This window comes from Hypanus sabinus, chromosome 5, assembly GCF_030144855.1.
Source record: "Hypanus sabinus isolate sHypSab1 chromosome 5, sHypSab1.hap1, whole genome shotgun sequence".
Taxonomy (NCBI): Eukaryota; Metazoa; Chordata; class Chondrichthyes; order Myliobatiformes; family Dasyatidae; genus Hypanus; species Hypanus sabinus.
Window position 1 is genome coordinate 144,936,484 of NC_082710.1, and position 27,442 is coordinate 144,963,925.

At 42.8% G+C, this 27,442-nt stretch overlaps 2 protein-coding genes across 14 annotated transcripts in view; both read right to left on the reverse strand.

Moving 5' to 3' along the window:
• Positions 1 to 12,415, reverse strand: part of LOC132394411 (gamma-glutamylaminecyclotransferase-like) — a 40,449-nt gene extending 28,034 nt beyond the window's left edge. Inside the window, exons 1-2 of one of the 6 annotated variants that reach the window (XM_059970517.1) lie at positions 11,723 to 12,415; positions 6,933 to 7,060 (exon numbers count right to left, since the gene is read on the reverse strand). In XM_059970517.1, the coding sequence (XP_059826500.1) occupies positions 6,933 to 7,053 (121 nt within the window). In that variant the 5' untranslated portion in view covers positions 7,054 to 7,060; positions 11,723 to 12,415. Of the gene's footprint in view, positions 1 to 6,932; positions 7,061 to 10,817; positions 11,048 to 11,152; positions 11,479 to 11,553; positions 11,685 to 11,722 lie in introns of those variants that run through there. The other 5 variants (XM_059970518.1, XM_059970521.1, XM_059970519.1 and 2 more) reach the window with 5 other exon arrangements.
• Positions 12,416 to 15,995: 3,580 nt separating this feature from the next.
• tmtc4 (transmembrane O-mannosyltransferase targeting cadherins 4) overlaps positions 15,996 to 27,442 on the reverse strand; it is a 50,899-nt gene continuing 39,452 nt past the window's right edge. For 6 of the 8 annotated variants that reach the window (XM_059970509.1, XM_059970512.1, XM_059970511.1 and 3 more), the window contains 3 exons: positions 24,467 to 24,579; positions 23,023 to 23,092; positions 15,996 to 19,682 (listed from right to left, as the gene is read on the reverse strand). In XM_059970509.1, the coding sequence (XP_059826492.1) occupies positions 19,540 to 19,682; positions 23,023 to 23,092; positions 24,467 to 24,579 (326 nt within the window). In that variant the 3' untranslated portion in view covers positions 15,996 to 19,539. Of the gene's footprint in view, positions 19,683 to 23,022; positions 23,093 to 24,466; positions 24,580 to 25,919; positions 26,069 to 27,442 lie in introns of those variants that run through there. The other 2 variants (XR_009512318.1, XR_009512319.1) reach the window with 2 other exon arrangements.

Genomic DNA, 27,442 nt, shown 5'->3' on the forward strand with positions numbered 1-27,442 from the left:
TTAAACCATGCAATTAACACAGCAACTTTCAGACATCATTGCACAGGGATCTGACCGTGCTCTCTGAACAAGAAGGTGCGCCAGTTGTCAAAAAGTTAGCACTAATCCCCCCCAATCAAATCAAACAAATCTCTATGAAAGGGAAACTAATTATAGGAAAGCATTCAACAGCAAAAGAAAACTAATTATAGGAAAGCATTCAACAGCAAAAGGAAACTAATTATAGGAAAGCATTCAACAGCAAAAGATCCATTTTTCTGTACTTCTAAAAAAAGCTTCAGATTTCAGATAAATATATCAAGGTTTAAAATCACACAGACCATTTCTCCAATCAGTTAACTAATGCTACACATCACACTAACAGGTTAACAACTAACCGTCAGGAACCAAACGCTCCACCGTCGACAGGATAGGGATTTTGATGCCCCTGACAAAAATCTAAGAAAGCAGGAAGCAACGTCTCAAAGAAATTATAGTCAAGATGGAGACAGCAAAATTCTGTTTGGCCAGAGAGCCTGGGAAACTTTAGTTCCAAGTCCAGACTAAAATAAACTCACTTAATTAATAACAGAATGTCGGAAGATTGCCATAACATACAGTTCAATCATTTCAATAAAAAGCAGATACTGCAGGGCACCACATAGCGATGGTGTTACACGTCACCAGGAAGACGCTAGGAGATACTGGAAACCCAAGGCAACACATGCAAAATGCTGGTGGAACTCAGCAGGTCAGGTAGCATCTATGAAAAGGAGTAAACATTCGACGTTTCAGCATCTGATCCTTCATCAGGTCTGGAAAGAAAGATGAGAAGCCAGAATAAGAATGTGGGGGAGGGGAGGGGAGGAAGAAGTACAAGATGGTGGGTGATGGGTGAAACTGAGAGAGGGGGGAGTAAGTGAAGCAAAGAGCTGGTGGGTTGATAAGTGAAAGAGATAGAGGTCAGGAGGTGGGGAATCTGATAGGAGAGGATAGAAGACCATGGAAAAAAGGGAAGGAGGAGTACAGAGGGAGGTGACAGGCAGGCAAGAAGTTATGGTGAGAGAGGGAAACAAGAATGGGAAATGTGAAGTTGGCGGGGGTGGGGGGGAATTATCATAAGCTCGAGAACTCAGTGTTCACGCCATCAGGCTGGAGGCTACCCAGACAGAATATAAAGTGTCGTTCCTCCAACCTGAATATGGCCTCATCATGGCAGCAGAAGGGGCCATGGACTGACATGTCAGAATGGGAATGGGAAGTAGAATTAAAACAGGAGATCCCGCTATTTCTGGTGCTTGGCGAAGCAGTCTTCCAAAATACAGGAGGCCAGACTAGGAACACCGAATATAGTCGATGACCCTAACAGACTCACAGATGAAGTGTCACCTTACCTAGAAGGACCGTTCGGGGCTCTGAATGGTAGTGAGGGAAGTGGTATAGGAGCATGTGCGGCACTTGTTCCAGAAGGGAGGTCAATGGGGAGGGATGAATGGATGAGGAGTTGCGTTGGAAATGATCCTTGTAGGAAAGCAGAAAGTTGGGGGGGGGGGGTGAGGAGGGGAAGATGTGCTTGGTGGTGGGATCCCGTTGGAGATGACGAAAGTTACGGAGAATTATGTGCTGGACACGGAGGCTGGTGGGTGGTAGGTTAGGACACGAGGAACCGTATCCCTGGTGTGGTGGTGAAAAGATGGGGTGAGAGCAAATGTGCATGAAATGGAAGAGATGCAAATAGGGTTTTTTTTAATCCAAATCCTTTTTGAGATACTCTGCTTCCAATAGCAGTTCATCAAATCAATCCATTTGATGTTGCTGGAGTTTCACAGAAAGAGCAGGACCTCTCTAAAACCTACGGAAAGGCCTGGATAGAGTGGAAGTGGGCAGGATGTTTCCATTAGTGAGTCATCCCTTTAGAACACAGCCGACGAGGAATTTCTTTAGCCAGAGGATGGTGAGTCATTGGTTATATTTGAGACTCCACAATTAGAAAGTGTGTCACAGGTTAAAGGACGAAGACAGGAGAATAGGGTTAATAAGGATAATTAATCAGCCACAATGAAATGGCAGAGAAGACTTGATGGGCCAAACAGCCTAATTCTGCTGTATATTTATAGGCCATAAGATCATTGTAGGCAGCACAGCTGTTGTACAGCACCAGAGACTAGAGTCTGACCCTGACCTCCAGCTAATTCCCACTCAAGAAGCACGGGACCACAAACCCTTGTGTCACACAGGATTCCCACGGGTGTTCCGATTCTTCTCACATCCCAAGGTTGAGGGGCTCAGTAGGCTGAACTGCATCCAGATTCAGGAAAACACAACATATAAAAGTTTGCATGTTCCTTTAAGGGAAAATGAGGCCATCATTTGCATGAATACTGGCACGTACCCAAGCAAATTTACCTTCACCAGGAAGCAAAAATTTAACTCTCACCAGTATAAACTTAAATAGTGTTGACAAAATATTTTAAAACTAAAACAAATAAAATAAAGGGCCCATACACATATATTCGCCCGAAGTGTGCACATAATTGTGGGAGCTCATTGTTGTATCAACAATTATTCATGGCACCGAGTAACTCTGCCTGAAAATACAATCCTGGCACAGCGTAACTAAATATCCAAGGAATGTCAAAGAACAAGGCATTAAACATTCTCCAAGGTCATGTGATAATGAGCTAATCAAATGTTATCTGTATGTTCTTTGTGAATCTATTGTTTACATGATTTTACAACAGCAGTATCTGTCCTTTCGAATAGTTTCTGTGAGCGTTTCACGTTCTTCACCGCTGTTTGCTGTCCTTTCTCCTTCTCCTGCACTCTCTCCAGAAAATGGCTACTGTACCCCCCCCCCCCCCCCACCGATCCCTCTAGAATGTTCTAGGGCATCTTATTGGGTAAGTGTTGACAAATCCTACTGGCTAATTTAACAAGTTTAACTTATCAATCAACTGAATTAGGACAATAAGACCATAAGACATAGGAGCAAATTAGGCCATTTGGCTCATGCAGTCTGGTCTGGTCCGCTATTCAATCGTGCCATATCCTTTTTCTCCCCCCCTTCTCAGCCCCACTCCCCGGCCTTCTCCCCGTAACCTCTGATGCCGCGTCCAATCAAGAACTTATCAAGATCTGCCTTAAATACACCCAACGACATGGCCTCCACAGCTGCCTACGGTAACAATTTCTCCAGCAGATTATTCCTCCAGATTCCAGTGTCTGCAGTCTCTTGTGTGTATGGTTTGACGAAAAGCAAGAAAATTCCTTTCAGTGTCGGCGCAGTGTAGGGGTTACTGCAGTATCTTGTAACATTATTAAAATGGCAGTCACAGAGTCATACAACATGGAAGCAGGACGTTTGGCCCACTGTATCTGGGCAAACCAAGTGTGCATCCATTTGCATCAATCCCATCTTCCAGCATTTGACCTGCAACTCTCTAGGCCTATACTATTCAAGCATTTGTCTAGACACCTCTTCAGTACTGTCCATAAGACTATAAGACATAGGAGGAGAATTAGGCCATTTAACCCATTGGGTTTGCTCTGTCACTCAATCATGGCTGATCCTTTTCTCCTCCTCCTCAACCCATTTCCCGGCCTTCTTACCGTAACCTTTGATGCCATGTCCAAACAAGAACCTATCAATCTCTGCCTTAACGCAACGACCTGGCCTCCACAGCTGCCTGCAGTAACAAATTCCACACCCTCTGGATAAAGAAATTTCTCTACATCTGTTTTAAATGGATGCCCCTCTATCCTGAGGCTGTGCCCTCTTGTCCTAGATGCCCCTACCATGGAAACATCCATTCCACATCTACTCTGTCTGGGCCTTTCAATATTCGAAAGGTCTCAATGAGATCACACCTCATCCTTCTAAATTCCAGCGAGTACGACCCAGAGCAATTAAACGTTCCTCGTATGTTAACATTTTCATTCCCAGAATCATCCTTGTGAACAGCCTCTGGACTGTCTACAACGCCAGCACATCTTTTCTCAGATGAGTAGCTCAAAACTGTTCACAATACTCGAGGTGAGGCCTCACCAGTGTCTCAGCATCACGTCCCTGCTCTTGTATACTAGACCTCTTGAAATGCACGCTAACATTGCATTTGCCTTCCTCACCTGCAAATTAACCTTTAGGGGATGCTGCACAAGGACTCCCAAGTGCCTTTGCATCTCAGGTTTTTGGATTTTCTCCCTGTATAGTAAATAGTCTGCACATTGATTTCTACTACCAAAATGCATGACCATGCACTTTCCAACATTGTATTTCATTTGCCACTCTCTTGCCCATTCTCCTAATCTGTCTAAATCCTTCTGCAGCCTACCCAACAGCTCTAACAAACCTGCCTGCAAGAATATTGGTCCCCCCTTGAGTTCAGGTGCAACTCATCCCTTTTGAACAGGTCATACCTCCCCCAGAAGATATCCCAAAGATCCAAGAACCTGAAGTCCAGCCCCCTGCAACTGCTTCTCAGCCACACATTAACCTGCCAAATCACCCTGTTTATACTCTCACTGATACGTGGCACAGGCAGTAATCCAGAAATTACTACCCTGGAGATCCTGCTTCTCAGCTTTCTACCTAGCTCTCTTAAATTCTCTTTTCAGGACCTCTTTGCTTTTCCTTCCCAAGTCATTGGTACCAATATGTACCAAGACATCTGGCTGCTCTCCCTTCTCCTCTAAAATGCTGTGGATGTGGTCCGAGACATCGCTGACTCTGGCACCTGGGAGACAATATGAAATCCGGGTATTCCGTTCGTGTCCACAGAATTACTAGATTGAATAATATAATCAAGGGAAACATATATTGCATTTTGAGAAAATCTGCAGAAAATAAAATACCCACCAGCATAACTGTATTAATAAAGCATGGTCTTAAACCAGGGCATCAAATACCCATGGAAACTAGAGTTATTCCTCTTTTATTCTATGTCTTTATACTACAAATCCCATTTCCAGAAAAGTTGGGATATTTTCCAAAATGCAATAAAAACAAAAATCTGTGATACGTTAATTCACGTGAACCTTTATTTAACTGACAAAAGTACAAAGAAAAGATTTTCAATAGTTTTACTGACCAACTTAATTGTATTTTGTAAATATACACAAATTTAGAATTTGATGGCTGCAACACACTCAACAAAAGTTGGGACAGAGTTAAAATAAGATTGAAAAGTACACAGAATATTCAAGTAACACCGGTTTGGAAGACTCCACATTAAGCAGGCTAATTGGTAGCAGGTGAGGTATCATGACTGGGTATAAAAGTAGCGTCCATCAAAGGCTCAGTCTTTGCAAGCAAGGATGGGTCGTGGCTCACCCCTTTGTGCCAAAATTCGTGAGAGAATTGTTAGTCACTTCAAAAGGAACATTTCCCAACACAAGATTGCAGAGAATTTAGGTCTTTCAACATCTACAGTACATAATATTGTGAAAAGATTCAGAGAATTCAGAGACATCTCAGTGCGTAAAGGGCAAGGTCAGAAACCACTGTTGAATGTGCGTGATCTTCGAGCCCTCAGGTGTCACTGCCTCAGGAACCGTCATGCTACTGTGAGAATTATAGCCACCTGGGCTCGGGAGTACTTCAGAAAACCATTGTCACTTAACACAGTCCGTCGCTGCATCCAGAAATGCAACTTGAAACTGTATTACGCAAGGAGGAAGCCATACATCAACTCTAAGCAGAAACACCGGCGAGTTCTCTGGGCCCGAGCTCATCTCAGATGAACCGAAAGACTGTGGAACCGTGTGCTGTGGTCAGATGAGTCCACATTTTAGCTAGTTTTCAGAAAAAATGGGCGTTGAGTTCTCCGTGCCAAAGATGAAAATGACCATTCTGATTGTTATCAGCGAAAGGTGCAAAAGCCAGCAACTGTGATGGTATGGGGGTGCATCAGTGCCCACGGCATGGGTGAGTTGCACGTTTGTGAAGGTACCATTGACTCTGAGGTGTATATTAGGATTTTAGAGAGACATCAAGGCGACATGTTGCCATCAAGGCGACATCTCTTCCTGGGACATCCATGCTTATTTCAGCAGGACAATGCCAGACCACATTCTGGACGGGCTACAAGAGCGTGGCTTTGTAGACACAGAGTGGGTGTGCTTGACTGGCCTGCTGCCAGTCCAGATCTATCTCCTATTGAAAATGTATGGTGCATCATGAAAAGGAGAATCAGACAATGGAGACCACGGACTGTTGAGCAGCTGAAGTCTTATATCGAGCAAGAATGGACAAAATTTCCAATTGCAAATCTACTACAATTAGTATCCGCAGTTCCAAAACGATTAAAAAGTGTTATTAAAAGGAAAGGTGATGTAACACAATGGTAAACATGCCTCTGTCCCAACTTTTGTTGAGTGTGTTGCAGCCATCAAATTCTAAATTTGTGTATATTTACAAAATACAATTAAGTTGGTCAGTAAAACTATTGAAAATCTTTTCTTTGTACTTTTGTCAGTTAAATAAAGGTTCACATGAATTAACATATCACAGATTTTTGTTTTTATTGCATTTGGGAAAATATCCCAACTTTTCTAGAAATGGGGTTTGTACAATGTTGCCACATGGAGTAACAACAACTTTTATGTCATGCATGTCATAATAATAAACCAGTCCAATTCAGCCTCTTTTCCTATGAACACTTAAATATTGCAGCAAAGCTGTCTGCATATGTCCCTTCCTAAATTCAACCCCTCCTCCTTTGGGAGGGGAACATCTAGAACAAGCCCAAAAAGATAACCCGATCAAAACACTGTATCAGTCCTCACTGGGACAACAGCGAGCAGCTCCCTGTCCCTAAATCTTGTCATCCTAAGTGTGACCTGCAGGCAGGACAGAAGTGGCAATGGAACAGCATTCACATTAAGGTCCCCTTCCCAAACGAACCGTATGGTTCCCTTTTACAAATTTTGACTATCAGTATCAAATGCAGACTCACCAAATATATTCACTGTAGGGTCTGACCGTTGACCACAGAGGGATGCAGAGCGCACCAAGGCTTGCAGGACACTCCGTGTTGCAAACATCAGCAGAATGACTGGCAAATTCGCATTCAACATAGCAAATCTAATTAAAACCACAAAGAGAATCAGGTTTATTATCATCCGCATATGCTGGAAAATTTGTTAACTCAGTGGCAGCAGTACAATGCAATACATGATAAATGTAGAAAAACATAAATAAATGAATTGTAGTGAATTAAGATACATCTATTTAAATTAAAAAATAGTGCAAATGCAGAAATTAGTGAAATAAAAAATGAGGTAGTGCTCATGGGTTCAATGTCCATTTAGAAAATGGATGGCAGAGGGAAAGAAGCTGTTCCTGAATCGCTGAGTTGCTTCAGGCTTCTGTTTCCCTTTCCTGATGGCAACAATGAGAAGAGAGTGTGTCCTGGGTCTTCATTAAAGACTTTCTGAGGCACCACTCGTGGAAGGTGTCCTGGCTACTATGGAGGTTAGTACCCATGACGGAGCTGACTAATTCAAAACTTTCTGCAGCTTCTTTCTATCCTGTGCAGTGGCCACCCTCCACAATCACACCAGACGGTGATGCAGCCAGTCAGAATGCTCTCACAGTACATCTGTAGAAGTTTGCAAATGCTAAACTCCTAATGAAATATAGCCACTGTCTGGCCTTCTTTTGAGCTGCATCGATATGTTGGGACCAGGTTAGATCCTCAGAGATACTGACACCCAGGAACTTGAAACTGCTCACTCTCTCCACTTCTGATCCCTCTACGAGGATTAGTTTGTGTTCCCTCATCTTGCCCCTCCTGAAGTCCACAATCAGCTACAGTATTTGATCTTACTGATGTTGAGTACAAGGTTGTCACCAGAACACCAGTCAACTAGCTGGCATAGCTTGCTCTTGTACGCCTTCTCATCTCTAACTGAGATTCTGCCAACAATCCCCAGCAAATTTACCGATGGCAATAGCAGCAAATCTATTAGAGAAATACTTGAAGGTTACAAAAGAATCAGCAGCACAGTATATGGTGACATATACATACTTTGATAACAAATTTACCCTGAACTTCAAACTTACTGCAAGGACATTTACCGACTTTAAAAGGAGAACATTACAAAGTGCCTTTAAGAGGCTGGTCATGACATATCAATTCCAGCCTCCTAGGCAACCTCAACCTGCTGCAATTCACCTACAGCCGAACAGGTCCGTGATGAACACCATCACCCTGGCCCTGGAACATCTGGATAATGACACCTTAATGACCACAGCTCCACTTCAATACCATAGTTCCAAACAAACTCATCTCCAAACATCCAGATGCAGGGCTCTGCACTCTCTCACTGCAGCTGGATTCCTACTTCCGCACAATCAACAAGGACAGATAGCAACAGCTCCAACCCAATAATCCTCAATGCTGGTACATCGTGCCACCCAGTCCATCACAGAAACCAGCATCCCCTCCAAGGACTGTGTCTATTTCTTCCACTGTCTTGGGGAAGCAGCCTTTGTAATGTTATGAAGGACACCTCCCACCCCAGACATTCTCTCTTCTCCCTGTCAGAAAGAGAATACAAAAGCTTGAAAACATATTCCACCAGGCTCATAGATCACTTCTATCCTGCTGTTACTAGACTCTTGTTCAGACTGCTCATATGCTACAAGATAGACCCACACTATACCTTGAACCTCAATGTCAGGCACTGCACTTTCTCCGAAACTGTGGCACGACAGTGCCGCTACTTCCTCAGGAGTCTGTGGAGATTCAGCAGGTCATCGAAAACTTTGCCAAACTTCTATAAGTGTGTGACGGCGAGTGGGCTGACTGGCTGCACTGCAGCCTGGTATGGGAACGCCAATGCCTTTGAATGGATTCAGCCCAGCACATCCACAGGTAAAACCCTCCCAACCATTGAGCACATCTACATGAAACATTGCCGTAGGAAAGCAGCATCCATCATCAAAGATCCCCACCATTCAGGCCATGCTCTTTTCTCACTGCTGCCTGCAGGTAGAAGGTACAAGTCCCTCAGGGCTCGCACCACCAGATTCAAGAACAGTCCCAACCCCTCAACCATCAAGGCTCTTGAACAAAAGAGGATAACTACACTCACTTCAGCATTCTTTTATCGATATTTATTGCTATTTATTTATATCTATATTTCCACAGTCTGTTGTCCATGGATCCTGTTTACAGTTACTCTTCTTATAGACTTGCTGAGTAGGCTTACAGAGAAAAAAAAAATCAGGGTTTATTGTGATGACCTGTATGCACTCTGAAAATAAATTTTTACTTTGACTTTATATTCTGCATTCTTTTTTCCCTCCTTCAACCATGATGTACTTATGTATGGACTGTTCTGCCCAGGCAACACACAAAACAAAGCCTTTCACTGTATATTGGTATGTGTGACAATATCACACCAACATAGTAACATTTAATCCTAGTACTTCATTGCTGAAGTGATTGAGTTTGAGGGCAGGGTGGTTATGCTGCAACTACACAGAGTGCAGGTGAGGCCGCACCCAGAGAGCTGCACGCAGCCGACCTCATTTGAGGAAAGGCACACTGGCTTTGGAGGCTGTGCAGAGGACATTGGACTTTGGAGATAAGTGGGTTAGTGAGCTGCCAAGACTGCACTTGCTGGAATTCAGAAGAATGACAGGGGATCTTACAGAAACATATAATATTCTGAAAGGAACAGGTAAGATAGAAGCAGGAACGTTGTGTTCACTGGTAGGTGAGATTAGAACTAGGGGATATAGCCTCAAGGTTTGGGGAGAAGCTTCAGGACAGAATCCATGGAATTCTCTGCCCAGGGAAAAAATATCATTAAATATATTTAGGACACAGTTTTTTGCACAGCAGGGGTTTTAAAAAGTTATGTTGTAAAAGATAGGTAGGTGGAGCTTATTCCAGAGTCAGATTATTTATGATCTTATTGAATGACAGATGATTCCTGCTCCTCACACAAAATGCTGGAGGAACACAGCAGGCCAGGCAGCATCTATAGGGAGAAGCTCTGGTATGGGAACGCCAATGCCTTTGAATGGACTCAGCCCAGCACATTCATGGATAAAACCCTCCCAACCATTGTGCACATCTACATGAAACATTGCCGTAGGAAAGCAGCATCCATCATCAAAGATCCCCACCACCCAGGCCATGCTCTTTTCTCACTGCTGCCAGCAGGTAGAAGGTACAAGTCCCATACCAGAGCTTCTCCCTAAAGATGCTGCCTGGCCTGCTGTGTTCCACCAGCATTTTGTGTGTTGCTGTTGTTTGAATTTCCAGCATCTGCAGATTTCCTTGTGTTGACTCCTGCTCCTCCTACTTTTGTCCCTATGTCCTTAAATCATACTTACAGATAAGTAAAGATCAATAAAGCTTGCATTCCTATCAGTAAGAACAGATCAAGAGATAGCAATATAAACTCAATGGCCATTTTATCAGGTACACCTGCTTATTAATGCAAGTATCTAATCAGTCAATTACGTTTCTGCAACTTAATACCCAAGAACTTGCAGATGTGGTCAGGAGATTGTTGCTGTTCAGCCTGAACATCAGAATGGGGAAGAAAATTACAGTTAATGTTTCGGACCAAGACCCTTCAGCAGGTTTTTTTTTTCCATAATTTAGTGTGTGTTGTTTTAATAAAATCGATGAGGGGTTGTGGCCCAACACATTAACTGGATATTCCCCTCCACAGATGCTGCATTCCTCCAGCATATTATGTATATTGCTCAAGATTTCCAGCATCTGCAGAATCTCTTCTGTTTATAATAACCCACTGGAGGAATTCAGCGGGTCGAGTAGTTTCTGTGGGAGGAAAGGAATTTTAGGCTGAAACCCTACCACGCCGAGTCGACACCCGAATCCATGACAGCTCCTTTTGGTACTCGGCCGCCAAGTTCCCCCAGCAAATTGATTGTTGCTGCAGATTCCAACACTCGAAGTTGTCACAGATAGAGACTGCAAACTCCACAGTGTCAGACCTTAGAGTCAAACGCAGTTATGCGAAACTAAACAAGTTCTCCAGGCCCCGTCTGCTCAGTCCAAATACCCGTTTCCCGGAATCACATCATCACCCTCCCACGAGTTAACTGGTCATTCGCACACTAGATTACAGTATCCGGGAGCAACCGACACCGTCATCCAGAGCACTCTCGTAGTTTGCTACTAGACCCTACCTAGAACGATGCAATCTTTGCCAACATTTATCCTGCAGACAGCATCAACTTAACGGTAACCTAATGTTTTAATCAGAGTTTTTGAGCGCTTGCTGCCCATTAACGGCATGCCGCGTTTATTGCCGGTTCATTTGTCCTTCAGTGACTCGGGACATTCTGAAACTGCGAGAGATTAACTGCGAAACACAAGTTCCCAGGATCCCAAAGCACAGGAGCAAACCATTCAACCCATCGAGGTGGTTCCCGCTCGTTGTAACCCACCCGCGTTCAGTCTCGCCCTTCCCAGTGAGCACTGCAAGACTTCACTATTTCCGCCGTTAAACTACTTTGGGAAAGCTTATTAAACGCACAGGAAACGCCCTCCTTTGTAAGCAATTCTGCCCCATTGCCTTTACTCTTACCAACTTCAAATTAATTTTTAGAAGTGTGAAGCTACTTTTTGTTTTGCGTTGCTCAGAGCCTGCTACAGCACACTCTCCTCTCCGCATTGTTTACGGCTTGCAGCAGCTTGTTTACGGTTGATAGATCGAAAGGGCACCCAAGCCCAGAATCCCTCTCCCGGGGGCTGACCTGTGGAGAGATCTGTACGTTCTTGGGAAAGCTGGAGACCTCAGGAAAGCTCTCAAATGTCAACACTGGAATCCACTTCCGACCGAGCGGACCTGATGTACGAAAGTGAGAGGCGATTGAAAGAGGCCTCCCCGATATTCCCGGACATCGAAGTAGCGCAAATCGGCGATATTTGCAATGTCGGATTGCTGGTTTCGGACTGCTCCGGAAATTATTCAATGCTAAATTCTAAGACCCCGCCGCAGGCAAAGCCCGCAAGACCAAAATCCGGCGTGACCCCGCCCATGCGTTACTTGCAGGAGTCACCCACTTTGCACCGGATACAGCATTACGTTGTTGGTCTTGGTATCGGACCAGTACCGGGGCCTCAGTTATTGTACGGGTCACAAAGAAGAGAACATCTGTCGATGCTGGAAATCCAAACAACACACACAAAATGCTGGAAAAACTCCACAGGCCAAGCCGCATCTATGCGAAACATTCAGACTGTCGGATGCACCAGGGCGCAATGAAATTCCTTGCTCTCGTGAAACGGTCCGTGCTAACTGTCAGAAACACACTGAGTCTCAGCAATTTGCAGAACGGTAAACTTTATTTTTCGAGTCTGCAGAGTCGGACCCAACCAGCTCCTGCTAGATTGAGTGCCGAATTACACTTTGCACAGTTTTTTATACCCTACTTGTTTACGACTTTGTGAGTTGCACCCATGTGAGGTGCAGACATTCTTCCTTAATCTCATTACAAAATTACAAATGTGATTACCCTTTGGCCCACTTATCAGCCTCAGCGCATTAACACCGTTATTGTTCAACCGTTAAGCATGTCTTCCCGTTACCCGTATCGCTTCTTTAATCAGCAAGCTATTGTTTCATCCTGATTTTGCAAATTGGTTTATACGTTGCCCTGCAAGTTGCTTTGCACGTTCTTTCTGTGTCAGCACATTCTAAATGGACTCCTTAAGAACCGTCTTTAATTTAATCATTTCTCTCACTAACTAACACTTCAATAAATACATTATGATCCAACTGCCTTTATACATTATATGTAAAGAGTCAAGAAAAAGTATGCACAAAAAGACAAACCCATGGCAGTACAAGAGGAGGTCCGCAGTGCTGCTGGGGTGGGATCAGGGTTATGCGCAGGCTCCTCCGTTAGGGGTATTCAATCCAACCCTCCAGTCCGGTGACGAAGTGGCCAGGTGAGGTCTGGACGCCCCTACCCCAGAAAATGTGAATACTGGATCAGCCTCTACCTGTAGCTCATTTTAGGAGAATATTGTAGTCAACTCTAGTGATCACACTAACCGGGGGTCATGATTAGGCAGGTCAGTTCAAGAACCGAATTGTTTAGGAAAGTAGCTGTACATGAAGCTGGTGGTGTGGGACTTCAGGTTTCTGGACCTTCCGCCCAACTGTGGTAGTGGAGTTTGCATGATTTAGATGGTGGGAATCCATGACGATAGATGCTGCCTTTTTGAGGTGGCATCTCCAGTAGATGCTGTCAGTGGTGGGGAGGGCTGTGTCCTTTACTCTCTGCAGCCACTCTAAGTCACAACCTGTTAAGTTGCAGAGCAGGCTTGAAGGATCCCTCCAGCTACTCTTCCTAAAGCTTCCACATTTTCACCTGGATTTAGAGCATGAACACTACAGGGCCTTTGGCCCATGATGTTATGCTGACCTTTTAATCTACTCCAAGATTATTCTAATGCTTCCTTCAACATACCCCAACATTTTTCTTTCATCCATGTACCTATCTAAGAGTCTCTTAAATGTCGCTAATGTATCTGCCTCTTCCATCACTTCTGGCAGTGTGGTTCTATGGACTTACCACTCTCTCTGTAAGAGATACTCTGACATCCCCCCCTACACTTTCTTCCAATCACCATAAAATTCCCTCTCCTCATATTAGCCATTTCCACCCTGGCAAAAAAGTTTCTGGCTGTCCACTCTATTAATGCCTCTTATCATCTTACACACCTCTGTTAGGCACAGCTTATCCTTCTTCACTCTAAAGAGAAAACCCCTAGCTCGCTCAACTAAAACATACTCTCTAATCTAGGAAACATCCTGTTAAAGACATAGGAGCAGAATTAGGCCATTTGGCTCACTGTGTCTGCTCTACCATTTCATCATGGCTGATCCAATTTTCCTCTCAGCTCCAATATCCTGCCTACTCCCCATATCCCTTCATGCCCTGACCAATCAAAAATCTATCAGTCTCTGCCCTAAATATAAAGACTTGGCCTCCACAGCTGCCTGTGCTAAAGAATTCCGCAGATTCACCGCTCTCTGGCTAAAGGAATTCCTTCTCATCTCTGCTCTAAAAGAACACTCTCTATTCTGAGGCTGTGTCCTCTGGTCTTAGACTCTACTACCATAGGAAACATCCCCTCCACATCCACTCCATCAAGGCCTTTCACCATTTGATAGGTTCAAATGAGGTCACCCCTCATTCTTCAGAATTTGAGTGAATACAGACTCAGAGCCATCAAACGCTCTACATATGACAAGCCATTCCTGGAATTTTTGTGAACCTCCTTTGAACCCTCTCCAGATTCAGCACATCCATTGTGAAGGGCCCAAATCTTCTCACGGTACTCCAAGAGAGTATAAAGTTTTAACAATACATCCTTACTTTTATATTCTAGTCCTCTTGAAATGAATCCTAACATTGCATTGTCCTTCTCACCACAGACTCAACCTGCAACTTAACTTTTAGGGAGTCCTGTACAAGGACTCAAAAGTCCCTTTGCAGCTCAGTTTTTTTTTGTATTTTCTCTCCATTTAGAAAATAGGCAACACTTGCACTTTTTCTAACAAAGTACATGACCATAACTTCCCTATATCCTTCTGCACATCTTCTCTATAATGAGAAAACCAGAACTGAACACAATACTCCCAAGTGTGGTCTAACTAGAGTTCTGTAGTTGCACCATTTCCTCGTGGCTCTTGAACTTAAAGTCATGACTAATGAAGGCCAACACAGTATACGCCTTCTTAAACACCCTGTCAACTTGCACAGCAAATTTGAGGGATCTGTGGATGTAGACCCCAAGAGCCTGTTCTTCCACACAGCTATGAATCTCGCCATTAACCTTGTACTCGGTCTTCCAAAGTGAACCACTTCACACGTTTCCAGATTGAACTCCATCTGTCACTCCTCAGCCCAGCTCTGCATCTTGTTGTAACCTACAATGACATCATCCACACCACCACCACTGTTGTATCATCTGCAAACTTACTAAACCACCCTTCCACTACATCATCCAAATCATTTATAAAAATCCACAAAACCTCAGGGTCCCAGAACAGATCCTTGCAGGATATAACTGGTCAACAGCCTCCAGACCACCATATTTCTGGAGCTTACTGAGTCCCATGCACCTACTAAAGGTTGGTGCTTGCAACTGGCCGACAGGAGTAGTGGTGGAAACAGACACAAACCTGGCAATTAAGAGGCTGTTAGACAGACACACAAATATGTAGGGAATTGAGGGATATGGGTCATTAACATAAGAAAGTTTAATTTGGCATATTTGATGTAGACTGTTACTGTCCAGTGTTGTTCTAATGTTTTCAGTTGCTAAAGTCCAAAACTAAAAAGGTAAAAGATCATTAATAAATGCAATAGGGAGAAACTTTCCAACCAAAGTGTTCACAGAATTTACAGCAGAAGTACAAGTCTGTTGGCCCAGCTAGACCAATTGTGGTGTGTCTGCTCTGCACTAGGGTCTATTCTGTATTTAATATTTCAGTAATATCTGTGTAATATTGTCAATATATTGTTTGATTAAGCATTCTTTGTGAATTACATAATTAATTACCGGTTATACTGTATGTAAAAGTACATGAATAGAATACGTTATCATGTTACCACAAGTGCGTGCTTCGCTAAAAATAAAAAGAGTACACGTTTGCAGTCTCCTTGTGTTTTTCTTTCGACTATTTTTTTGTTTTGGAGTTTCAAAAATAAAACAAGGTCCTCCCATCCCAGTCCAGTTCCCCACTTCCATCCATCTCCTGTCCTTCACCTCACCCAGCTCCTGTGGGAGTGTGGTGGCTTTTCTTGCAAAGAAAATGGTGACGTGGAAAGATGTGGCAGGATAGAAGGAATGTGGGGTAGAGAAAAAAATAGCAGCACAATACATCCATGCTGCACAATCTCTGGATTCTAACCACACTCCTTTATTTTTATGTTCCAATCCCAAGGAAGGTAGGCATCAATCAAATCTTTTGAAATTGATCACATTAATAATTGAATATTAGAACAAATGTTGAATGTAAAAACATGTTTTAATAATAACAAAATTGTTTCCGAAACAAAAATATATACAATTTCAAACATGCATCTAATACCTCAAACAAATTTAACACTGGGTGACATGTTCTCTTCACATTCTGCAATTATCCAAAGTGACATAAATTATATTAAAAAAATCAAAATTTTAAGACTGAAGACAAAATTCAACCCTAATGACACAACACCTTGTAGTGTTTGTTCTTCTGCAATTTGGTTCCACTGTGGTGGTCACTGGAAGTGTAATGCTCTGGACAGATTTTGATTAAAGACGGATTTCTGGGCACGAGCATATTTCATGTGTGGAGATGGGAGGGATCTTGTTACATTCTTGTACTCCATATTTAACCTCCATAAAAACAAGAGCCAACCAGCTCTCAAACAGAAGCTGGCTGCCTCCTGTGGGCCCAAGGTTGACCTGAATACTTGCAAATGGTGATAAGGTGGGAGCGGCAGGGGAACAGGGAGACGTACATCTTATGTACAAAATGGATGGGAAGAAAATATAACTGACAGGGCCATTATAACAGAGTTCCATCTAGGGGTTGGAGCTTTGCTGTTGTTGGGGAGACAGTCACATGTCAGGGATGAGTGCAGATCGAGTGGTTGTCTGCAAGGAGGTTGACAGGCAACTATGGCCTGGGGGAGAAGGCCTGATCTGTGATCAGTAGCACAACTGGAGGGGATATCAAGTTTCAGCAGGTGCCATGCATTAAGGAAGGTGGCTGAGTGGTGAGAAGGGCCAGGCGAGTGTATCCAGGACTTTACAGTTCATTAGTTTCAGCTGGAAGACACAGCCTCAGAAGAAGGGGCACGCTTTTAGAAGGTAGAAGAGGAGGAATTCCTTCGGCCAGAGGTTGGTGAATCTGTGGAATCTGTTGCCACAGATGGCTGTGGAGGCCGAGTCATTTTAGGCAGAGGCTGACAGTTTCTTGATTAGTCATCAGGGCTTGAAGCGTTACGGGGAGAAGGCAGGAGCTTGGGGCTGAGAGGAAAGAGGGAACAGCCATAATGAAATGACAGACCAGACTCAATGGACCAAATGGCCCAATTCTGTTCTTATATCTTATGGTCCTAAAATAAAGAGAGGGCAATTAGTGTGATTACTGTTCTTTAATTCAGAGGGATAACTAGAAGTTTAATCCAAAGATAGTTCTTCCCTAAACACAAGAAATTCTGCAGATGTTGGATCCAGAGCAACAGAAGATGCTGGAGGAACTCAATGAGTCAGGTGAACGGTCTTGACCCAAAACGTCAACTGTCCATTTCTCTCCACAGATGCTGCCTGACCAGCTGAGTTCCTCCAGGCTTCTCTATTTAATTTTTTCCTACTTGGCTTAAGTAAAGGGCTGTATGGCTTTAATCATTGGTGAAATCTGCACAGCTTGGAAGCTCAGTGTTGTGTGTTGTACAGCCAGTGGCACATGAGAATTCCTCAACACTGGACGACCACAGTGGGAGGAAGTGCCACACACGGTCCAGTCTGAGTGATGGTTAGAGGCACCAAGGTGCATCATGGAGCTTGTGTGGGTTAAATGATTTCAGATTTGTTCACGCTGCGCTTAAGGAAGCAGGAGGGGAAATGGGTGAGCTGTGGGCAGAGGAAGTACACCTCATCCCAGGATCAGTTTTCCAGATGGCTGATGGGGTGGTGGGGGGGGGGGGGGGCGGGGAGGTGTGGATGATCTCCAGCATTTGCAACCAGAGCCTAAATTACCACATTAAGCGGTGATAACTGCACAAGGAGGAAGCAGTGAATATCCAAATGCAATTGTGGTAGGGGCCTGGATCATGAGGGGAATGGACATGCCTCTTTGTAGTTTTAGACATGCTAGGGTCAAGGATTCACTGGAAGGGGATGGGGAGGCGGTAACTGACAGAGATGGCAATTCACACTGGTACAAACAACATTGAGTAAAATAAGGGATGGCACCCTGAGAGTAGATTAAGAATAGGTCCTCTAAATTTGGATTAGTGAAGGTCAGTGAATTTGGAATCTTCAGTCAATGAAGACAGTGGGGATGAATCAGACAATAATAAGCTAGTGAGTGTAATGTCAGTGGTAGGGAAATTATTGGGAAAATGTCCTAATAAACAGGATTAATCTGCACTTGGAGGGGCCGCACTGTTCAGAGATGGGTAACATGGTAAGGAGATCCACACTGAGTAGCTTGGATGAATTTTTTGAAGAGACGACGAACTATAATTGTGAGAGTAGTGTCATAGTTTCTATGGACCTCAGTACGGGACATGACATCATGCCTCAACAAGAGTGGTCAAAAAGGTCCATAAGATCCAGGGCAGAATGACGAGTTGGATCTGAAACTAGCTTGGTTGCTTTTTGTGTTTTTGGACATTTGTGTGTGACCTGTGGTACTGTGCTGGGATCAGTGGTGGAATCTTGCTGTTTGTTTTGTATATAAATGATCTAAATGTGAACGTAAGAGCCATGGCTACAGTCTAAGTGTTAGGAAATTGGATTGGTAGTTAAGACATTTGAAAGCTAGCATGGAGAAAAATAGGCTGAAGGGCCTATTTCTGTGCTGTATGATTCTATGACGTATTATACCACGACTAAAAGTAATATTTTGAGGCTACATTGCACATTTTAGTGTTTCCCCTGAGTTCATAAGGTGATGGGTGATGACCGAAGTGGTTAAGATGATTAATGTGGTTGATTGAGTCATAGAGAGATAGGGAAAGAGAAGGGAAGAGGGGGAGAGGGGGGTAGTGGGAGGGAGAGGGGGAGAGGGAGAGAAAGGAGAAAGGGCTAGGGAGAGATTTGGAGCAAGAAACAGAGAGACAGAGATTCTACCTTTGGTGAGTACGGTGTAGACACTGAGGCAAATCCTTGAAGTCAGAGGCTAGCCTCTGAGGGGGTGATGTAAGGAAGCACTTTTTGATACAAAGGATGAGGGAGATCAGCAAATCCCACCCCCAAAAAGGCTGTGGGTTAAAATGTAAATACAGAGCACAATCGATACTGCTGAACCAGGACATTAGGAGTTACAGAAGTATGCTGGAGAGATCAGACATGATTCATTGAATAGGGGTACAAGCTCGAGAGGCCCTGTAGTTCCTCATGTCCCAAAGTACTTCACCTGTGTTTGGGTTAACCCCTGACTCTCAACAGCCTGCGACGATGAATCCATGGTGTTTATTCTAGCAATGCCAATCCCACTTCCATAGATCCGAAGTCTGTCAGTAACTGGAGATGAACTGGGCTTCCCACAGACTGTAGCTGGTGATAGAAGCCATATCACTCACAACGTTTTAAGGCGGAGTCTGATAAATATTGGCTGGAGAAAGGGCACTCAAAGTTGGCCTAACAGGCAGGAGCCAGCAGTAACACAACCACAAACCTAAAGGAAAACTGGCTTGTGTGCGACTCACTGTGGAAGCTCAGTTCCTTCCTACAGCAGTGCTGTATTTATCAAGCAGGGATATCTTGAACAGAAAACACCAAGCTCCTGAAGATTTATCTCTCTCTCTCTCTCTCTCTCCACCTTCTGCCATCTGCATCAGCCCTGCTTCAGTTGTTCCAGTTTCTTCTTCAACAAGCTGTAGTTCTCCACAATCCCCGGCGAGGCAGGGTCTAGTTTTAGTGCAATCTCGTAGCGCTCCTTGGCCAGTTTCAGCTTTCCCCAGCGATGGTACAGCACAGCTGCAACAGGACAACACATACAAACATGCACAGTGAACCAGGCGGGGAACAAACCTACTTAGTTATGCTGACGACACTACACTGATCGGCCTAATCTCAAATAATAACGAGGCAGCCTACACAGACGAAGTCATCACCCCGACACAGTGGTGTCAAGAAAACGACCTCTCCCTCAATGTCACAAAAACAAAGGAGCTGGTTGTGGACTACAGGAGAAATGGAGACAGGCTAATCCCTATTGACATCAATGGATCTGGGGTTGAGAGGGCAAACAGATTTAAGTTCCTTGGCATACACATCACCGAGGATCTCACGTGGTCTGTACGTACCAGCTGTGAGGTGAAAAAGGCACAACAGCACCTCTTTCACCTCAGAAGGTTGAAGAAGTTTGGTATGGGTCCCCAAATAGGGGCACAATTGAGAACATCCCGACTGGCTGCATCACTGCCTGGTATGGGAACTGTACTTCCCTCAAGCGCAGGACTCTGCAGAGTGCAGACAGCCCAGTGCATCTGTAGCTGTGAACTTCCCACTATTCAGGACATTTACAAAGACAGGTGTGTAAAAAGGCCCCGAAGGATCACTGGGACCCAAGTTACCCCAACCACAAACTGTACCAGCTGCTACCAGCAGCATAAAAGCCAGAACCAGCAGGCTCCAGGACAGCTTCTTCCACCAGGCCATCAGACTGATTAATTCATGCTGATACAATTGTATTTCTTTGTGATATTGACTGTCCTTGTACATACTATTTGTTATAAATTACTATAAATTTCACATTGCACATTTAGATGGAGATGTAACGTAAAGATTTTTACTCCTCATGTATATGAAAGGTTTAAGTAATAAAGTCAATTCAATTCAAACTGTGGCAAGGCAATGGTTAAGATAACATCCAGGCAAGAATAGTTACATATAGCATGCAATCAACTCAGGCAAGAAAGAAGAGCCTAGCTGTCCTTTGCACAGCAGCAGACCACAGCCATGTGGTATACCAAGACAAGGTAAGGATGCAAACAAAGGTGACATTTACTACTAGTTAGTTACTTTACTAATTCTGAAGCCCTTTAATGCATAGATTTTAATGGCTATTGATACCTGTTTTACTGCAGTCTGATTGGTGATTGATTATGCAAATAAGAAATTTGAACATTCCCAAGTCAATATCTGTATCTGATTTCGGTACAAAAAATTAAATTTCTTTATTCAAGCTTTACAGCAGTTAGGTGATAGCGGCTAGGCTGTTCACCCTGCGCACAAGTAAATGAAGTGTGATTGAGGAATGAGTGCAGGTTTTCAGAGTCCAGCTAACTGGCATGACAGTTGTTTGGGACAGACAACAGGAGAAATTGTGTGCAGGAACGGGGGCCATTTCAAGAAGGAGGTTGATTTGAAGTGTTCAAAACCAAAATGCATGCATTTAAGGTGAAAAGGGGCAGGTTCAAACCCGATGTGCAGGTTGAGGTTTTTTTTAATAAACACAAGAAACTCTGCAGATGCTAGAAATCCAAAGCAACACACACATACAAAATGCTGGAGGAACTCAGCAAGTCAGGCAGCATCTATGGAAATGACGAAATAGTCGATGCTTCAGAACTGGGAAGGAAAGGGGAAGACACCAGAATAAAAAGGTGGGGGAAGGGGAAGGAGGCTAGCTGGAAGGTGATAAGTGGGAAAGGTCAAAGGCTGGAGAAAGAATCGGATAGGAGTGCATCCTTGCAGAGGATGATGTGTTGGATACGGAGGCGGATGGGGTGGTAGGTAAGGACAAGAAGAACTCTATCACTGTTACAGCGGCGGGAAGATAGGGTGAGCGCAGATGTTTGGGGAATGGAGGAGATGCAGGCTAGAGCAGCATCAATAATGGAGAGAGGGAAGTTCTTTGAAGAAGGACTCTCAAATGTTCTGGAATAGAAAGCCACATCCTGGGAACAGATGCAGCGGAGACAAAGAAACTGAGAAAAGGGAGTTACAGAAGGCATTGTTACAGAAGATAGGATGGGAAGAAGTATAGTCAACATAACCAGGGAAATCAGGTTTAAAAGATGTCAGTTGACAGTTTGTCTCCTGAGGTGGAGACAGAAAGAGCGAGAAAGGGGAGGGAGGTGTCAGAAATGGGCCAAGTGAATTTAATGGTAGTGTGGAATTTAGAGACAAAGCTGAAAAAAAAATCGATGAGCTTAGCATGGGTGCATGAAGCATCACCGATGCAGTTCTCAATGAAGCAGAGGAAAAGTTGGGGAGTATTGCCGGGGAAGGCTTCGAAAATGGACTGTTCTACATAGCAAGCGAAGACACAGCTGGGGCCCATGGCAATCCCTCAAGTTTGGGGAAAGTGGGAGGAGCCAAAGGAAAATTTGTTGAGGGTGAGGACCAGTTCTGCCAGATGGAAGGCGGTGGGGGTGGAGGAGAATTGGTTGGTTCTTTTGTCAAGAAAGGAGTGGAGAGCTTTGAGGCCTTTTTGATGGGGTTAGAGGTGTATAAGGCCAGACATCCATGGTGAAAATGAGGCAGTCAGGGCCAGGGGATTGAGACTTACTGAGGAGATCGAGGGCATAAGAAGTGTCGCAGATGTAGCTGGGAAGGGACTGAACCAAGGGGAAAAGAATGGAATCAATGTAGAGAATGGTGGGTGCTTGGAGGAGATTACAGAGATAGGAAATGAGACTACCAATGGGTTTCTAAATAAGAATGAAAAACTGAAAAAGTTGGAATCACTGTCAAACTAGGATCAAGTATAGGTCCACATCACAGTAGACCTGGTGCCTACTACAACAGCAATATCAAATCAGATCTTAAACCATCTTAGAGAATGGCCCGAATTTCACACCTACATCTTTTTTGATAAGCTCCACAAAATCTTCAGTATAAAATAAATATATTTATGTGCAGCCATCAAACATTGGTACATTTTTCATGGAAAGGGTTCATTTATCTTCAACAATAACTCAGCAATCATTCCCTTTGCCAAAGTAGATATACCGGCCCCATGGCCTTCATTTTTGCCACCCACCCCCCCCTCCTCTTGAAGTGACTGGGAAACACTGAGCTACAAGATCAGGCAAAATCTTATTGAATAATAGCCAGGTCTGAGAGACCACATGGTCTGGTCCTGCATTGTATGTTCTTGATGAGGAAATGCAAAGAAAACCAGATGATCTGTGAAAGATAGATTTATCTGGAACTATAACTCACAGTCATCAGTAAACAATGTCAAAGTAAGTGTACCATGTGGATAAAAATATAATTCTCTGTACTTTATCAAAATATGGGAATGTAGAACTTAGAGATAAGGAAACCAAGTAATTAAAATAATTTACAGATGTTCTGTAACACCTACCTAAATTTCCATGATAGCTTGCTATTTTGGGATTTCTCTGAAGTGCTTTTAGAAACAGACTTTCTGATTCCTGTGTGAATAAAAACAGCCAATGATTCAATTTTAGAATGATCAAAGAAAAGGAACACAGTTTTTAAAAAAGTTTTACAGTTGTTGTATTTTTTTTAAGAAACAGTAAATTGCAGATCTCTACACCTGTATTATCAGTGGCTGGTTTTAGAGAGTCATACTCTCTCCTCAGTTAGGACACTGTGATTCCAGATCCACTCCAGACATGGCCAGGTTAACACATCCAGAACAGTATAGGAGGAGTGCTCCACCATCTGAAATACTGTCACACTAACTAGTTGTTTAACTACAAGAGTTTGCAGAAGCTGGAATAGGAAGAATCATGATGCTGGAAGAACTCAACGGATCCAGCAGCATCTGTGGGTGGAAGGTAACCTAAAGACCCCTCCAAATCACAAAGAGCTATGGAATCATAGAGCAATACAGCATGGATAAAGACCCTTTGGCCCAACCAGTCCATGCCAACCACACTGCCCACTCAGTTAGTCCCAATTTCCTCCAAGTGCATCTTAAATGATACTGTTGTACCTGCTTCAACCAATTTCTCTGTCAGCTCATTCAACAAACATGAAAACATTGCCTTTCAGATCCCTTTCAAATCTTTCCCCTCTCACCCTAAACCTACGCCCCTAGTTTTAGAATACCCTACCTATCCTGGGGAAAAGACTTTTACCATCCGCCTTATCTAAGCCGCTCATAATTTTAAACTCTTCCATATGGCCATCCCTCATTCTATTTCATTCCAAGGAATAAAGACCTAGCCCGGTCAACTCAGGCCCTCTAGTCCTGGAAACGTTCTTGTAAATCTTCCCTGCACACTTTCCAGTTTAACAATGTCTTCCCTCTAACAGGGTACCTAAAACTGTACATAGTGGCCTAAGTGCAGCCTCACCAATGACTTATGTACCAACTCCTATACCCAATACTCTGATTGATAAAGGCTAGCCTGTGAAGACACATTCAAATCAACATAAATAAACATTGGATGATGGCAGTAGCCACTTGTAAGGATTAGAGCCTTCCCAGGATGTTTTCTGAAAACCCTTTGGTCACAAGAGCTAGTGTATATATTGTTTCCCTAGTTATGCCAACTTTCTAACTGAGTTACTTCAATATTATTAAAGCATCAGGAATCCCCCGGGATCTTCAGCATCTTTGCCACCCTTCCTCCCATCTCTCCCTAGGATCTTGGGAATCACTGAGCAAAACTATCAGCCACCATCTTAATAAAATGATGGTCAGGTTCTGCTCTTTGATCAAGAAATGCAAAGGAAACCAGGTTATAGGTGAAGCATGGATTGAAAACGCGAGCTCAGAAACCCAAGTGCAGTTGCCTTAATGAGCACATTCCAATCCCCAGCTTGTCACAACTCACCTTGTACTTCTTCAATTTACCAAGCACATTCGCAAAGGAAAACATGATGGTGTGATCATTGGGTAGCAATTTTAGAGCCTCCTTTCCAACTGCTTCAGCTTTTGCTAGATTGCCTGATTATGAAAGCAACACTGGTTTAGAATATCATATAATCCAGTATAACAGCAGTTGCGATTAGACAGGATCAACTGGACATTGCAGCAATTAAATAAATTTTTTATAAAACAGGGAGTGAGACTAACAATTATAGTAAATTCACTTTGTAAAACAGATTTATTTTCAACTGATCTTTAGTTCTTTCTTTGTTTTTTCAATATTTTTATTGATTTTTAAAAAAAGTGTGTATACAAAGAGGAGAAGATTATCTCTGGTATATATGTCAATAGCAGCACATACAGAAGGTAAAATAAACAATATCGGAATCACACAGTGTTCATCTACAAAGTATAAATTTGATATAGAATGTATAATTCTCTTATTAATTTATGAAGAAAGGAAGGACTATTAAAAATTTTTATAGAAAAGAAAAAAGAAAAAAACACACTATTCTAAACAGAAAAGGAGGACTGGGCAGACCATTCTGAGAGAAAAACCAAGAGAAAAGAAACTCTCTGATCAAATCCAAGGTTCTGAAAAAATAGCTGGAAGAGAATCAGTACAAAAATCAGATCATATAAAAATATTGAATAAAAGGTTGCCAGATTTCTTCAAATTTAAAGGATGTATCCAATGTCCGATTTCTTATTTTATCTAGACTTAAACAGGACATGATAGAGGAAAGCCAATAAAAGGTGGTAGGAGGGTTAGGGTCCTTCCATTTAAGTAAAATAGAAGGACCCTAAAGTACTTTGCTCCCAAATTATCCCTCCGCTTATCCATCTGATATATTAGATACCCACTTCCAGGTTAAACGACTCCAAAGAGGATCAATAGCTACAATTTATAAATGGTTATTGAATTTACAAATGATATCTAATGATAAAATTAAAGCTGTCTGGGAATTGGAATTTCAAGAGTTACTTTCAGATAAAATTTTTCATCTTGGTAAATACTTCATCTATTTGTGCCCGTCATCCCTTGATACAGTTCAGGGTAATGCATCGGGCACATATGTCAAAGGATAAATTAGCCCGTATTTTTCCCAATATTAATCCTATTTGTGATAGATGTAATACTTAGGTGACAACTTTAACTCACATGTTTTGGTCTTGCATAAAGTTGGAGAATTTTTGGAAAGATGTTTTTAAAACCTTATCAAAAGTGTTGGATCTGGATTTACAAACAAACTTATTTATTTATTTACAGCTATTTTTGGGATTATTCCATCAGGGATATATTCCTGCTTCTGCTCAGTGGATGATAGCCTTTTCAACCTTATTGGTTGATCTTTAGTTCTTGTTTTATTGTATTCACTGTCCATTGCAAAGATACAGTGCCTATAAAAAGTATTCACCTGCCTTGAAAGTTTTCATGTTTTATTGTTTTACAACATTGAATCACAGTGGAATTAATTTGGCTGGTCTGGTTTCCTCCCATGTCCCAAGACATGCAGATCAGTGGACTACTGTAGATTGACCCCAGCATGCAGGTGAATGGCAGAATCTGGGGGAAGATGGGAGAATAAAATATGAGGATTATTGCACGATTTGTGTAAATGAGTGGTTGATGGTTGGTGCAGATGCAATGGGCTGAATGGTCTGCTTTCTGTGCTGTATCTCCCTCTGACTGAATGTCCCTGTCCAGACTTAATTTCAAGTACAGTCTAAGCTCTTCAGCCAAGGAAAGATGCACTGTTTCAGGTCTTAAAGCTCAAAGATTTGATATCTAATAATTTATGCAAGACAGTGCTACAGATGGTTGTTCCAGAATGCAGCTTTTATTTACTGTAATCTGTATTATTGGCAGTTGTCCAGAGGCGTGTTGTTTATCTGTCACTGTCAGGATCTGTTGGTTAGATTACATTATAAATAAATCATCTGGAATTTAAGCATGAGTACATACACCAACTTAGTACAAAACTACACCAGCTTCCAGTTTTCCTTTTAATACCTTAACGTAATTGTATATGGTTTAATCTGTCTGAATAGCATGCAAAACTAGAGTTTTTCACTGTTTACCGATACATGTGACAATATTAATTGTGGCACAGTAGCGTAGTGGTTAGTGTAATGCTATTACAGCACCTGAGACCCAGATTAAATTCCCTTCATTAACTGTAAGGAATTTGTACTTTCTCCCCGTAATCGCTTGAGTTTTCTCTGGGTCTCCAGTCTTCTTCCACATACTAAAGACGTATGGGGTTAGTAGGTGCATTGGTCCCATGGATGTGATTTGGCAGCACGGGAAGATGGGAGATACCATGCTGTATCTCTAAATAAAAATAAATAACAATATGAGCGTATCCAATTCCCATTTAGCCTGCTTGATGAGCTTCTGGAATGGTAAACATGTACAATTACTTCATTTTCTAAATTGGACCCGAATTTAATCCAGCCCCCAAGGATTAGATTTGCCGCTGGTTTGGCCTCTGCTGTTTTCTCCCACTCCCCATAAATCTGATAGTTGTGTAAACCCAGGGTGAGTCTACCACAAATACAACCTCCTGTCAAGACAGTAGATAAATGTCAGGTGTCTTTATTGTTTTAAAACATTGAATCACAGTGCATTTAATTTGGCCTTTTTTTGACACTGATCAACAGAGAGAATCTTTCATGTTGAAGTGTAAACAAATTTCTACAAATTGGTCTAAATTTATTACAATTATTGAACATAAAATAATTCATTGTATAATTATTCACCCCTTCAAGTCAGTATTTAGTAGATGCACCTTTAGTAGCAATTGCACATCTGGACACTGCAATTTTCCCCCATTCTTCTTTACAAAACTCTTCAATCTCCATCAGATTGCAAGGGGATCATAAGTGAACAGCCCTTTTCAAGTCCAGCCACCAATACTCAATTGGAATGAGGTCTGGA